Source organism: Saprolegnia diclina (assembly GCF_000281045.1).
Source record: "Saprolegnia diclina VS20 unplaced genomic scaffold supercont1.30, whole genome shotgun sequence".
Taxonomy (NCBI): domain Eukaryota; phylum Oomycota; class Saprolegniomycetes; order Saprolegniales; family Saprolegniaceae; genus Saprolegnia; species Saprolegnia diclina.
Genome location: NW_008246097.1, coordinates 592,764 through 606,520, shown reverse-complemented (window position 1 = coordinate 606,520; position 13,757 = coordinate 592,764). Strand labels below are relative to the sequence as shown.

The 13,757-nt window shown below is 61.6% G+C and overlaps 4 protein-coding genes across 4 annotated transcripts; 2 read left to right on the top strand and 2 right to left on the bottom strand.

Moving 5' to 3' along the window:
- Positions 1-164: 164 nt before the first annotated feature.
- Positions 165-1,541, top strand: SDRG_09578 (hypothetical protein). The gene is made up of 4 exons (XM_008615523.1): positions 165-730; positions 778-855; positions 903-1,079; positions 1,123-1,541. Exons 1-4 carry the CDS (start codon positions 263-265, stop codon positions 1,474-1,476), a joined length of 1,077 nt encoding a protein of 358 aa, XP_008613745.1. The 5' UTR covers positions 165-262; the 3' UTR covers positions 1,477-1,541.
- SDRG_09577 (hypothetical protein) lies at positions 1,399-2,455 on the bottom strand. The gene is made up of 6 exons (XM_008615522.1): positions 2,129-2,455; positions 2,040-2,083; positions 1,937-1,992; positions 1,810-1,893; positions 1,608-1,763; positions 1,399-1,563 (listed from the first exon to the last, which is right to left on the bottom strand). Exons 1-6 carry the CDS (start codon positions 2,371-2,373, stop codon positions 1,543-1,545), a joined length of 606 nt encoding a protein of 201 aa, XP_008613744.1. The 5' UTR covers positions 2,374-2,455; the 3' UTR covers positions 1,399-1,542.
- Positions 2,456-2,512: 57 nt separating this feature from the next.
- SDRG_09576 (hypothetical protein) lies at positions 2,513-2,773 on the top strand (the record flags this gene model as incomplete). The annotated part of the gene is made up of 1 exon (XM_008615521.1): positions 2,513-2,773. The coding sequence occupies one exon, from the start codon at positions 2,513-2,515 to the stop codon at positions 2,771-2,773; it is 261 nt and encodes an 86-aa protein (XP_008613743.1).
- Positions 2,774-2,785: 12 nt separating this feature from the next.
- On the bottom strand, positions 2,786-13,443 carry SDRG_09575 (hypothetical protein). Its single transcript, XM_008615520.1, has 7 exons — positions 12,372-13,443; positions 12,221-12,321; positions 11,550-12,173; positions 6,083-11,498; positions 5,755-6,035; positions 3,402-5,706; positions 2,786-3,355 (listed from the first exon to the last, which is right to left on the bottom strand). Exons 1-7 carry the CDS (start codon positions 13,380-13,382, stop codon positions 2,819-2,821), a joined length of 10,275 nt encoding a protein of 3,424 aa, XP_008613742.1. The 5' UTR covers positions 13,383-13,443; the 3' UTR covers positions 2,786-2,818.
- Between the last annotated feature and the right edge of the window lie 314 nt (positions 13,444-13,757).

Sequence of the window (13,757 nt, the reverse complement as noted above, 5' to 3'; positions counted from 1 at the left end):
GTGGCGCTTCGATGGTCAAGTATACCACGGTACAACACGCAGGTGCGTCATGCGCGCGATTACACGCAAGTGGCCGTCAACGCCAACCAATTTGACGTGGAAAGGTCCAATCAATAATCGAACGCGCCGTTCGACTTGATGTTTGTATACAAGAGTTGGTTGACGTCATCGGATCCGAGGTTGTGACGTAGAAGGTCGCGAGCTTGAACCGGCGCGATCCGTCCGCCACTGGCCGATATCATTCCTCCTGAGCAGCAGTAACATGACCGAGGATAAGACCAAGGTCGAGTTCCCGACGCTCACGGAGCTCAAGCACTCGATCCCGAACGCGTGCTTCGAGTCGAACCTCGGCCTCTCGCTCTACTACACGGTCCGCGCGATCTTCAACGCGTCGGCCTCGGCGGCGCTGCTCTACGCGGCGCGCTCGACGCCGTTCATTGCCGATAACGTTCTGCTCCACGCGCTCGCTTGCGCCACCTACATCTACGTGCAGGGCGTCATCTTCTGGGGCTTCTTCACGGTCGGCCACGACTGCGGCCACTCGGCCTTCTCGCGCTACCACAGCGTCAACTTTATCATCGGCTGCATCATGCACTCTGCGATTTTGACGCCGTTCGAGAGCTGGCGCGTGACGCACCGCCACCACCACAAGAACACGGGCAACATCGACAAGGACGAGATCTTTTACCCGCACCGGTCGGTCAAGGACCTCCAGGACGTGCGCCAATGGGTACGCTGCACGCTACCAGCGCTCTCCGAGGCTCACGAGCGCATTAGGTCTACACGCTCGGCGGTGCGTGGTTTGTCTACTTGAAGGTCGGGTATGCCCCGCGCACGATGAGCCACTTTGACCCGGTATGCCACGCGATGCTGCAACCCGACGAAACTCATGCGCATGGTAGTGGGACCCGCTCCTCCTTCGCCGCGCTTCGGCCGTCATCGTGTCGCTCGGCGTCTGGGCCGCCTTCTTCGCCGCGTACGCGTACCTCACGTACTCGCTCGGCTTTGCCGTCATGGGCCTCTACTACTATGCGCCGCTCTTTGTCTTTGCCTCGTTCCTCGTCATCACGACCTTCTTGGTAAGAAGCGAGCGTGTGGTCGTTCTCGCTCACATGGTTGTAGCACCACAACGACGAAGCGACGCCGTGGTACGGCGACTCGGAGTGGACGTACGTCAAGGGCAACCTCTCGAGCGTCGACCGCTCGTACGGCACGTTCGTGGATAACCTGAGCCACCACATTGGCACGCACCAGGTCCACCACTTGTTCCCGATCATTCCGCACTACAAGCTCAACGAAGCCACCAAGCACTTTGCGGCCGCGTACCCGCACCTCGTGCGCAAGAACGACGAGCCCATCATCTCGGCCTTCTTCAAGACTGCGCACCTCTTTGTCAACTACGGCGCTGTGCCCGAGACGGCGCAAATCTTTACGCTCAAAGAGTCGGCCGCGGCCGCCAAGGCCAAGTCGGACTAAGACTAGGAAGCGCAATACAGGACGACGTCGTGTCCATAATCTGTCTACTAGCTGTTTCCATTGCACTTAAGCGTCGAGCTCCGCCACCTAGCACCATGTTCAGCGCCAAGGCGGTCGAGGATGACACGTACCTCGTACTGCATCTCGACGAGGAGCTCGTTAATGGCTTCAATGATCTTGGTGTGGGTACCCTCCATGGACCGGATCGAGGTGTCGTAGATGCTCGCTGACACGTCGTCGTCGCGCGTCTGCTTGGATCGCATGCGCTCCAAGAGCAAGGCCGACGTCTACGTATTGCCTTTTATGACTAGTAGGGAGATATGGTCGTCGTACGAGGAGGAGCTTTTCCTTCTCCTGGATCTGGACCTTGCGAATGAGGGCGGCGAGCGTCGTCGCGTCGCGCGCGCGGAGCGTCGCCTGGCACCATTGCATGAGGTACGAGCATCGCAATCAAAGCGACCTCGATGCGGTTGATCTCGGCGCTCACGGCCGCAAAATGCTTGGTGATTTCTTGAGCTAGCCGCCGGATCATGAGCCCATGGTAAGGCGAACCAAAAGCGTACAAAAGACGGCAAACTCGTCCTTGAACATGAGCTCGACAAAGCCCCTAGCACCACGCATCATACGAAGTACGCACGCTCGCGACGCCTACGTCTCGAAGCGCGCGTAGATCTCGACGCGCTTGCTTTGGCAGCGCATGAACGCATCGTACAAGCCACGGGTCGACGTCGCCTGCAGGTCGTCATCCTCGGGCACGCAGCTCTCGAGGTGCAAGTCGTGCGCGAGCGTCTGCTTGACGTTGGCCACGGCGCAGGGCGTCGCTTCATGGCCAGCATGCTCCTCGTGGTCGCAGCCCTGGCGGGCCTTGAGGATGTCCAAGCATGCGTCCAGGTCCATCGCGCAATATCTACCTTGAACCAAACAAGGACGACCCCCTACTTGCTACAACACGCATCGGACCCCGACGTTTTTCCGGATTTCGATCGATTTTACGGTACACCACATTGGGATTTCCGGGGATTTCGGCCAGTGCAGCATGGGCAAGGAGACGTACGTCTGCGCGTACTGCAACAAGTCGTTCACGGACTCGCACGAGGCGCGGAAGAAGCACCTCTCGGGGCGAGCGCACAAGGCCAACGTCAAGCTGTGGTACGATGCGGTCGACACGGGCGCGGCGCGGACCGACGGCCAGTGGACGCATGCCGGGCCAGCCTCCACCGACCTCTCGCTGCCGCCGTCGCTGCGGCCACCGCCGCCGACCGCGTTTGCCATTCTGCCCGCCGAGTGGGGCTCATAGAGACAAGAACCATTGTGGTATATGCAACACTTGTATTGCGGCGGCTTATCGCTGGAGGTCGGAGCGCTTGAGCGGCTCGTAGAGCTGGCGCAGCGGCAGCGTCGTCTCTTGGTTTTCGGGAAAAAAGCTCAAAAAGTACCCGAGCTGGCGTGTCCACGGCAGGAGGAGGCGGCGGACGTCCATGAACTTTTCGAGCCGGTGCTTTTGCAGCAGCGGAAGTAGCGGCGAGAGCGTCGTCGGTGTCGACGACGCACCGCTTGACGCCTCAAAGATGCAGGCAAAGACCTCATGGCCAAAGACGACGCCGTAGACCAAGTCGGCCAGCGTCACCGTGTGCCGACCCGCGTTGCTGCGGACGCCGTACCAGATGAGCTCGTCCGTGATGTAGTAAAAGTCAAAGTACAGCGCGCGGTACGACTGCGGGATCGTGGCCTGGCCGAGGCGGCCGTGCGGGCGCGGACTTACGGGCACGACGAGGTCGATCGCGTGCTCGAGCTCGTACAAGAGCGACCGGCGGTTGTCGTCGTCGAGGTCCGTGTCGAGCAGCACGGTGTGGAGGCCTTTCCAAAACAGTTGAAAGTTCTACACACTGCGTCACTCTCGGCTCGAGATTCACAGCTCAATCTACCTTGAGGAATTTGGCGATCGTGTCTTCCAGCGTCGAGAACGGGTACGCTTCGCGGAGCTGCGGCGCGTTGAGGAAGCTCGACATGTTGCTCGGCGTGAAGCTCAGCGACACGTGGTAGTGCTCGGCAAACTGCTTCATGTTGTAAAACGCAATGTGCTCCTTCACGCTGTGCTCCCACTGCTGCCGGTGCTTCCGGAGCAGCTCCAAGTTGGGCTCGATCCGCAGCACCGCAATGTCGTGCGGTTCGAGCTTGAGCGACAATGTTGCGTGCTTTTGGTCGCCTGCAACACGCAGCGCGAGCGGCGCGAGGACGCCGTCGACGTCGACAATGTGGTCGACGCTCACCTCGAAAAACATGCTGTCGTTGCGGATCGCCACGTGCGCGTTGACGTCGCTGCGCACGTTGCGGAGCACGATGAACTTGGCGTCGGCTTGCATCTCGGTCGGCGAGTCTTCGCACAAGATGGACTCGGGCGCGGAAAAGCCCATGCCGAGGAACGTGGGTTGCGCGGCGAAGTACGGCAGCGCCGGCTCGTGGTACGTCGGCCAGTCGCCGAGCGTCGGCTGCGCGTGCGCAATGTGCACGTGGAGCTGCGGCATGTTGCACGTTGCTTTCAAAAACACTGTCTCGCGAAAGTCCTTGACGAGCCGGCAGTTGACGTAGACCTCAATGTTGCGCACCCAGCTCTCGGCGGTCGCGGTCGCCTTCTTGGGCGCCGGTCGAAAGTTGAGAAACACCTGCAGCCGCTGGTACGCGCCAAGTGTCACGCTGCTAATCTCGTTGAACGAGGTCGGCGACATGGAGAAGCCCACTTCGTGCGGCCGCCCGTTGCTCGAGAGCATAAAGTCGAGCGACAAGCTCGAGAAATTCTCGAGCAGCACCGAGTGGTTGTGGTACAGCTTGTCGTAAAAGACGTCGCCGTACTCGATCTCCAAGCGCGACGGCGGGTCCTCGGGCGTCAGAGAAAACTCGGACGACTTGCGCCGCTGCCGCTTCGAGCCAGAGTAGTTGGACACGAGGACTCGAAAGAGGTTCGTGTCCGACTTGTCTTTGGCCATGGCCCGGAGCGCGTTGAGGTCCGCAATCACCTCCATCTTGACGCGAATGAGCTTGAGATCGCTCGGGTTGCCGACGTTCTCGAGCACGAGAAACGTGCTGTAGACGCCGACCACGTCGCGCGCAAAGCGGAGCACGATCGTCTGGTACGACAAGAGCGACCCCTGCGACTTGCTCAGGCGCAGCCACGACGACGCTTTGGCGTCCGCAAGGTACAACCGGTACCCGACGCTCTTCTCCTGCTCGTTGTGCAGCGTAATCTCCCACTCGATCTCGCCGCCCGCGCGCACCGTGTGCTGCCCCACGTCAATGACGTACAGCGTGTTGTCGAGCGTCGAGTTCTCGGCCGGCGTGCACCCGCGTACCGTCAAAAGTGCATCGGTCGCGGCCTCGAGCACCTCGGACGGTGGCGGCGACGGTGACGACACGGCGTCACTCTCCACGACCGCAGACTCGTTTGCGACGTTCTCCTCGAGCTGCATACTGTTACTGGACGACGTTGTGTCGAGGCGTGGCCGGCGCTTTGACACGGCGCTCTGGATGACGGCGGGCGGCAGCGCCGCCATCTCGGCTTCTTCCATGACCAGCAGCACGTCAATGAGGGCCGAGGAGCTAGACGCAGTGACATCGCGCACCGAGAGGAGCATGCAGTGTGGCTCGCTGTGTGCTTCGTGGGCCGCGTGCGTGCACTCTTCCAAATGCACGAGCACCTTCATCGAGCTCTTGGGCGCAATCGTGCCCGTCGACGGCGTCACAACGGCGCAGAGAACGTCGCCCATCGCCGCCGCCGACGTCTCCTTGTGCAAAAAGCAGAGCCCGGGCACGTGCGTCGAGTATGACGTGACCTCAAACGTGAGCGGCTGCGTCGTCGACGGGTTTTGGATCCAAAAGCAGTCCGAGCTTTGCTGCAACTGGTAGCAGCTCGAGCGCGGGAGCGGGTTGGCGTGGAACCGCAGCTGGCGCGCCGAGAGGCTGAACGATTGCCCGAGCACAAGCGCGCCCTTGATTGCGATCTCGCGGATGCGCGCCGCCGAGTCCAAAGCGGTCGCAGCGATGCACAGCATGCCAAAATCGCACGCGTCATCAAAGCGCGAGCCGTCGCTTGAGGACGCAAACGGGAGGTCCGTCCACGTCGCCCCCGGCAGCATGCTGCAGTGCACACGCACGTCCACGTGCTCGCCGGGTGGCAGCGTCAGCGCCGTCAGTGGCGTGTTGGACGACCGCGACACGACAGCCACTTCCAGCACACTACGTATTTGTCATACGATATGCTCTTTGTATAGAAGAAGAACGTACCTTGCGAGCGCGTCGGATACATGGCACGACAGCTTGATCTCGAGGTCGTCGTCAAACACGTTGTGGATCGTGCAGAGAAAGCCCGAGGGCGCGTCGCTCGGCAGCACAAGCGGAGGCACGTACGCGACGAGCGCTTCGTCGGACCGGACGCAGTCGCTCTCGAGCGCAATGTCCATGTAATTCGCAATCACATGCGCCGAGACCGTGACGACCTGCGTGTTGTGCGGGTTGTGAAAGTTGAAGAGACTCAAGCTGAGCTCGTGCCGCCCGGCGCCAAGGTACTAGCATCGACGCCATCATACCAAGTCACTTGACGAGAGAGAGGTACCTCGGGGGTGTGGAGGCACTCGAACACCAATGTCGCGGTCGCTCGGCTTTCGATTTCGTAAAAGACGTCCGAGACAGCACCCGAGAGCGCCGTTGCGAGCTGCTCTTGGAGCGAGACGACGCCCGTTGTCGACACGTCGTCGTCGTCACAATGACTGTACTTCGGAGACGACACGCGCGCCGCGCTATGAATCTCGAGCAGCACCAAACACGGCGGGAGCGGTCCGAGACAAAAGAGGCCCGGAACATCAGCCACGTTCTTGACGTCCACTTCAAACGTGCACGGCGACCACGCCGTCGAGTAGCCAATCTTGCCGAGCGAAATGTGCGACGAGAGCACTTGAAGGCGCGATTCGCCGTAGACACCCGTGACAGGCAGCACGCCGAGCGTCGTCGCCTCGCACTGCTCGTGGTGGTCCTCGAAACTCTGGAACGCAATCATGCCTTGGAGCGGCACGGTCTTCCCCGCGTCCATCGCATCGATCGGCAAGAGGTCCGAGCACGCCACCGGCGCAAACTGTGTCGCGACGACCACGATCGTGTGCGGCTCCAGCGTAAACACCGGGCCCGTGTAGAGGCCGACGGCACTCGCATTGCTGCTGGGCACCGCCGAGAGCTCGCGCGCATCGGTCGCCGTGATCCCATTGGCAAACGTTGGGACGCGGCTCGCTGCCGGTGCATCGAGCACAAGCCACGAAAAAAGTAGCGGGAGGTTCGAGATCGGGCGCAGCGTCACGGCGCGCGACGAGCGGTTCACGAGCGAGACGTACCACCGGTGGTCTGCGACCGTCGACGGCTGAAAGATGCGGTACTGGCGCTGGTTGTCGCTGTTGGCGGCCAAGCCGAGGGGCTCGCTCGTAATGACGGGCACCGTCCCGAGCGCGAGGACACTGGGTTTCGTCGCAAACAAATCGCCTTGCAGCATTGCGCGGAGTCGGTCCTGCAGCGTGTACAAGGCCGCGCGCGGTACGACGTCGCACGCGATGCTGCCATTGTCGACAAAGAGCACCACGTCGACCGTGTTGACGTTCTGCGGGTTGTACACGTTCTCGACCACGATGCGCCGGCGAAAGAGGCCGTGCGTGAACGCCGCCACGTTAAAGTCGATGCGGCACGACTCGCCCGGCGGGATCTCGCCCTTTTCATGCCGGAGCGACACGTGCAGCGACTCGTCGTCGTCCGAGTAGCCAGCTTCGTGCACGGCCGCAACGTACACGCGGTACGTCAATGGCAGCGACTTGTTGACGTTGGTGAGCTCAAACCCCCCTTCGTGGGTTTTGCAGCGCTGGAGCCGACCAATGTTGAGCTCAGTCCCAAAGTCAATCTCGCGCGGCACCACGGTGGCCAAGCTCGCGCCCGCGACGCCGACAAACTTGACGGTAAACTCGGCGGCCAGCACGCGGTCCTCGAGCGCGTCCTTTTCCCGGAACAGCTGCATGCGAATGCCGCCCATGAGGTCGCGCGACGCCCCCGTCTTGAACGCGTCGGCGGGCAAGCGCGGCCGAAATGCAATGTACAGGTCCGTGGCCTCCATGCCCGGGAGCACAATGTTGGTCGCGTCGTGCTGCAGCGCCGCGTCCTCGTAGACGTAGCACTGCGTCTTGAGGTTCGACGACGCACACAGAAGGAGCGTTTCCGTGACCTGGGACACAAGCGTGATCTTGCGCACCTTGCTAAACTTGCCGTCGATCTCGTCGGCCGTGACGTAGCAAGCACCAATGTTGAGGTCCGTGAGCTGCCCCGTAAAATGCGGGTCAAGTTCCGGGATGCGCACGTAGACAGGGCGCGTCACGCGGACGTTGATGTTGACCGTCGTCGAGTCGAGCCGGTCGTTGAGGTTGCGGACGAGAATCGCTTCCGTGTGCTTGCCCGAGCTCGTGCCCGTGTATGTGAACCGGATCGGCGTGCGGCCATTGCCCTCGACGCGCCCTGTCGCCGTCGGGAGCACGAGGTTGGTCGCTTTTGCCGGCGCGTCATCCGGGCCAATCGACGAGACAAGCACGAGAAACTTGACCGGCGTCGACGACGCGTTGCACACGTAAAAGACGCCGTGCACGACCGCGCCAAGCTGCTGCTCGCCGAGGTCGACGCGGTCCGACTCGAGATGGAGCGACCGCTGGACCGTCTTGACGATCGTGACATCGACGCTGGACGTCGACTTGCCATCGCTGAGCACGAGACGACCAGCGGGAAACTCGCCCTTCTTCTTCCACTCGGACGGCAGCGCGAGCTTTCCCAGCGTTGTCGCCAGCGGTGCCGTGGCCTCGATCCCCGACTTGGCCGCAAAATGCCAGCGCACGTGCAGGTTCGAAGCCGTGTCCGGCGTAATCGCGAGCTTTTGAGGCAGCGCCATGGGCACGTCGTCGGCCATGTCGATCGCGAGCCCGACAACATCTTGGAACGCGTCCGACGGCACCCACTTGAGCTCGAGCGTGCTTGCTTCCTTCGGGCGCACTTCGAGGAGCCATCCCAGCGCGTCACTCGGTGCTTCTTCGATCGGCAAGAGCAGCGTCGATGGCCGCGTCGCGCCAAGCTGCCCGACGCTGACCTGGAACCGATCAATGGCCGGCTTGCTCGGCACCGGGTCTCGGAACGGCATGGGCGGCAGCAGCGTTTTGCCGACGACACGGCAGTAGGCGTTCTCGCCCGCGGGTGTTCGGAGGTACACGTCGGCCTTGTACTGCAGCTCCTTCATCACGTCCTTATTTTGCTGCTCGTAAAAGAGGAATTTGCCGACGCCAAAGATCGGGGTCGCGGCGCCCGGGGCCGCTGTCGGCGGCAACATGCCGCCCTTGCCGCGGCGCCCGTGGTGGCGGCGGCGGTGCGGACCCGCTTTCTTCGCCGACACGACGTCGCCCTCCTGCTTGAAGACGACCGTGCCGACAATGCGTCCCGTCGACTCGGGCTCGAGCGTGAAATGCAACGTGTTGTGAATGACCGTGGGCACCGACCGCCGGCGAACGACCTGGCGCCGAAGCGGCGTCCGCGACTCGGACTCGGACTCGGTGTCGCTGTTGCCGCTGTCGTACGCCGACGCGCTGCTCCGTGGCGGGTGTTTGCCCGTCTCGGCACTGCCTTCGCCCGATAAAAGCGCCTTGACGTGACTGATCTTGGAGTTGAGCTTCCCAATCTTGTCTTCCTTCTTCTTGGTGACAGCGATTCGGAGCTTGTGCTCGAGCTTCTCGAGCTCCTCGTCGAGCTTCTTCTCCTGCGCTTGCGTAATGTTGGCCGCGGGGATGGCATCCAAGTTGAAGGAGAACGTCGGGCGTAGCGACGGCACGGAAAAGCCCGTCACTGTGTCGACCTCGATGACGTACTCGCGCTTCTTGCGGCTCATGTTGCGGATCGTGAGCTTGAATGCGTCGCTCGGCTCGTCGACGAGGCACGTGCCGACCGAGATGGGCTGGCCGGCCTGCGGCAGTTTGAACGTCTCGCGCTTGACGACCTTGGCCTTGATCGTGACAAACACCGAGTTTTCGACGTCTTGGACGTTGACAATCTTGAGCTTCTCCTCGAACGGACCCGCGAGTGTTGGCTGAAACTCAAAGCACACGTGGCGCGCGCCAAAGGGCTTGATGACGCCCACGTCGCCGTCTTTGATCTCGAGAAACCCGGACGAGATCGACCCCGTCTTCTCAATCATGTAGACGAGCGGGATCGCCGACCCGTTGCGGACCAGCACCTTCTTGGAGCTCTTGCTGAACGTCGTGATGCGCCCAAAGTTGATGTTTTTCTGGTTCACTTGCAGCACGGAGCGACACACGCGGCTCTTGAGGAGCAATTCGCGCACCGACGGCCGCGTGTCGAACGGGTGCAGCGAGTGCCCGAGCGACGCCGACGCCGAGAGGTCCGGGTGCCGCCCCTGTTGGTTGCCGCCTGCCGGCAGCGTCACAAACACCTTGTACTTTTCAACGCGGGATTTCTCAGGCGTCTCCTCCCCGACCTTGGGCGTGAAGACCGCGAGGATCGGAAGCGACCCTTTGGCCGGAATGCGAACGTTCCACTCTTTCGTCGTGAGCACGGGCACAAGGTGCTTGTCGGCGACGAGCTGGTGGAACCGGCGGACGCGCTCGCGGATCAAGGTCACCGTGTCCTTCTCGCGCTCGGCGTCAAAGCGAAGCGACTCAAACATGCCGACGACATCAGACGTCACCGCATCGAGCTCCTTCTTGGCGCCATTACCGTTGCTTCGCTCGACGACGGTCGGCACCGACGGCATCGTCGACGTTGACGTTGGCGTCGGCGTCGCCGAGCCCGCGAGGGGCGTCGTGGGCATCGCCGGTGTCGCTGTCGTCGACCGACTGCCGTTGCGCTTGGTTGTATGTTTCTTTTTCGACAAGAGCTCTTGGAGGCGCGAGAGCTCGGTGGTCTTCTTGGGCGCGTTGAGCTCTTTGATGCTGCCAATCGAGCGGCGCCGGCGGATCGTCTGCGTCGGCGGCATGTGCAACGACGACGTGGCGCTTGCGGTGGTCACGGCCACGGGCGCCGGCGACACAAGCGGCGAATCGATTGGCGCCGACGCAGCCAATGGCGACACGGCAGGCGACACGAGCGAGAGGGCGAGAGCGGTCTTGGCGTGGTCCGCAATGTAGTAGAGCTGGACGCGCGACGGGTCGCTGCTCTGGACGCGGAGCCGGAGCACGGCGCTCGTGATGTTTTCGAGCGTAAAGACCTTGATGCTCATCGAGTTGGCGGCCACGTGCTCGAAATTGAGAAACGCCGACTTGGACGGCGTGTGCAGCTTGTAAAAGAGCGAGTGGTAAATCACGTGGTGCGCGTCCATGTTGCTCGAGCGCACGCACACTTGGGCGACGTTGAGTTTGTTTTTGAGATTCACAGCGTTGACCACGCGCGTATAATTGGCGTTGACCTTGCGCGGAATGATCTCAATCTTCATCTCGAGCGACTGTTTCGGACCGAGCTGCATCTCGTCGTTCGGGACCGTCGAGACGACCTTCGAGACGACCGACGGCTTGACGACGGTCGGGAGCTCCGAGTGATTCGTGAGCGTACACGCACTCGACCGGAGCTCGCCAATGTTGCAGTCGCCAAAGTGCAGCACAGACGGCGTCATCGTGACATACGACGTACACGTCCGCGACCGCGCGTGGAGCGACTTGCCCAAACTGCGGTCGTACACGCGCTGGTTCGAGCCCGTCCACGCACCTTGGACTTGATAGCATCGAAACGAAAGCCGGAAGCTCTGCTTCGTGAGGCGGCAGCTCTTGACGTCAAACACGTCGGACGGCGTCGGCGTATACCACACGACGATCGTACGCTCGACACCAGGCGCGAGGTCGAGCGCCTCGACGAGGTAGTTGTTGACGTGATCATCGAGCGCGGGACGCACGCCCGTCTTGGTGCGCACAAGGCTCGACGACTTGCGCTCGGGCGACGAGCAGACACTGGCGCCACTGCTAATGCACAACATTATTTCTACACAAAACGAGACAAGACGACGCAGATACCTCTCAATCCCGCTTTCGGAGAGGTCCTTGACGCGCGAATGCACACGCATAAGCTTGCGCGACGAGCGTGCGCGCAGCGGCGCCTTGTTGGGCGCGTGGCCTTCGTCGTGCGTCTTGGGGCTGCTCGGGCTCGGCGGCGGCGCGGGCCGCTCGCCGTCAAACTCCATGTCGTCGTCCGCGTCTTCCATTTCGCTTAAAAGCGTGTCTTCAAACGAGTTGCGCTTGCGACTAAAGTTGAGGTCCTCGTCGTCGCCGTCGTTTTCGTCCGGCTCGTCGTCGCTGTCGCCGTTCTCGGTCTTGAAGAACACGCTGTTGGTCGGCGACGTGGCCGTCGGGGACAGCGAGAGGCGCGAGTCGGTCGGCGAGAGCGGCTCGTCAAAGCCCAGGCCTCGCATCGTCGACATGGACCGGGAGGACCGCGCACGGTTGTTGCCCACGAGCTTGAGCTCAAACGTGACCTCCTTCGGCCGGTCGCTCGAGAGCTCGATATGGAGCGGCGCTTCCGTCATGTTCTTGACGAGCACGATCTTGGGGGTTGGCATGCCCGTGTAGCAGTCCCCAAAGTCCATGAGACTCCCACTCATCAAGAAGGACCCGTTCGGCTCCCGGATCGAGAGACCCTCGCTAGACATCGAGCATCAGACGACAAAAGATGCACAGGATTTCTGAACCGGTGGTGCTCCTTGGACGCGATGGCGTGCACCTTGAGCGTCTTGACGTTGCGCGAGTCGTGGAGGTTTTGCACGAGGATCTCAAAACTATGCTCGCCGACCTAGAAACAGTGTTTCCAGATACAGAGAACAAGTAGTGTAAGGCAAGTACCTCGACGGGGCGGTACGTCACACGCACGCGCATGTGCCCGTACGCGGCGACTTGGAACGGGTTCTCGCCCATCGCATAGCCCGAATTGTAGTCGGAGCACGTCAGCATGGCCTTTTGGTCGTCGGGAATCGACGACATCATGCGAAAGACGAGCGGGATCTCGGACCGGTTCCAGACCGTAAAGTCCTTGACGTACGACCCGCCGGGGATGCAGTCGTCAAAGTGGAGCTCCTTCACGTCGAGGCGCAGCAGCGATCGACAGACATTGCCCTGGATCGGGATCGTGATCGCGTCGAGCGCACCAACTGGCGACGTCGGCGACCGATCGGGCGACACGATGGTCGTCGAAAAGATGAGCCGCCCCGAGAGCGCCGCGAACGAGCTCTCGTTCAAGTAGAGACGCTCTTCGTCAGACGAGTCGTCGCCAGCATTTGCTTTGGACGTCAAACCTGTTGACGGCTTGGCTGCGGTACCAGACGCTTCGTGCTTGACGCAGATCGAGAAGACGAGCCGCTGCGCTTGGTTGGGCTGCAAAACGATCGAGTCGATGAGCCCCATTTGGTTGAAAAGCTCGTTAAAGCCTTCGTCGAGAAAGACCGTGTCGGCAAGCGACGACGAGAATGACGACTTGGACATGCTTCGGACGAGATGCGACTCTTCGACGCCGTCGTCGTCCGGGAGGTTCTCGTTCTGCGTCTGGAAGCCCCACGTGCTGGCATGGAACGGCTTGCGCAGCTCCGCCTTCAGGTCCACGCGCACCGGGAACGGCTGCAGGTTGATGAGTTCAAACTGGCGCAAGCTCGAGAGGTCCGAGAGGTACACGTCGCCAAAGCCAAAGAGGTTGGCCGGGTCCATGGCCGACGAGGCCAGCGCGCGGATGCCCAGCGCCGGCCGCCCCATGAGCAGCTTCGGTCGGCCGCTTGCCGTCGGGCTCGGTACCCCCTTCTCGCTCGAGCTGCCCTCGCCGTCGCTTCCCTTGCGCCGGAACCCGCGCCGCTTCTTCGATGGCATCGATGATCAAGGGACCCCGAAAGCTCTCTCCTCGGCGATGATTTCAGCCAATTAGATGCGCGGATTCCCAGTCAGTGGTCGCACCTTGCATCGTCGCATTGCATATCCTGTCACATTAGATACATTACCTCTGACACATTATACCATCAACACTATTTAAGGGCGTGTCCACACCGTGCGCACGTGCCGTGGCCGCACGTTGCAAGCTTTGAGCCAACTGCCTCTTCAATGGCACCGAAAGGGACACCGTTGTGTCGTATACCGTTCTATATAAAAGGGCATGTCCTAGGCCAAGCCCGATTGAGATCCATCGAGTATTCCACCAGAGTCACTTCAATTTCACACTATTTCATACAGTTTGCTGCTTGGGTGCGT

Excerpts from the sequence above, each read along its gene's own strand:
- SDRG_09578 (XM_008615523.1), top strand. The coding sequence starts at position 263 with ATGACCGAGGATAAGACCAAGGTCGAGTTCCCGACGCTCACGGAGCTC. Across the intron at positions 731-777 it reads TCCAGGACGTGCGCCAATGG|GTCTACACGCTCGGCGGTGC; the intron begins GTACGCTGCACG and ends CGAGCGCATTAG. Across the intron at positions 1,080-1,122 it reads TCGTCATCACGACCTTCTTG|CACCACAACGACGAAGCGAC; the intron begins GTAAGAAGCGAG and ends ACATGGTTGTAG.
- SDRG_09577 (XM_008615522.1), bottom strand. The coding sequence starts at position 2,373 with ATGGACCTGGACGCATGCTTGGACATCCTCAAGGCCCGCCAGGGCTGC. Across the intron at positions 2,084-2,128 it reads ATCTACGCGCGCTTCGAGAC|GGGCTTTGTCGAGCTCATGT; the intron begins GTAGGCGTCGCG and ends GCGTGGTGCTAG. Across the intron at positions 1,894-1,936 it reads CCGAGATCAACCGCATCGAG|GCGACGCTCCGCGCGCGCGA; the intron begins GTCGCTTTGATT and ends CAATGGTGCCAG.
- SDRG_09575 (XM_008615520.1), bottom strand. The coding sequence starts at position 13,382 with ATGCCATCGAAGAAGCGGCGCGGGTTCCGGCGCAAGGGAAGCGACGGC. Across the intron at positions 12,322-12,371 it reads TGACGTACCGCCCCGTCGAG|GTCGGCGAGCATAGTTTTGA; the intron begins GTACTTGCCTTA and ends CACTGTTTCTAG. Across the intron at positions 3,356-3,401 it reads CGATCGCCAAATTCCTCAAG|AACTTTCAACTGTTTTGGAA; the intron begins GTAGATTGAGCT and ends CGCAGTGTGTAG.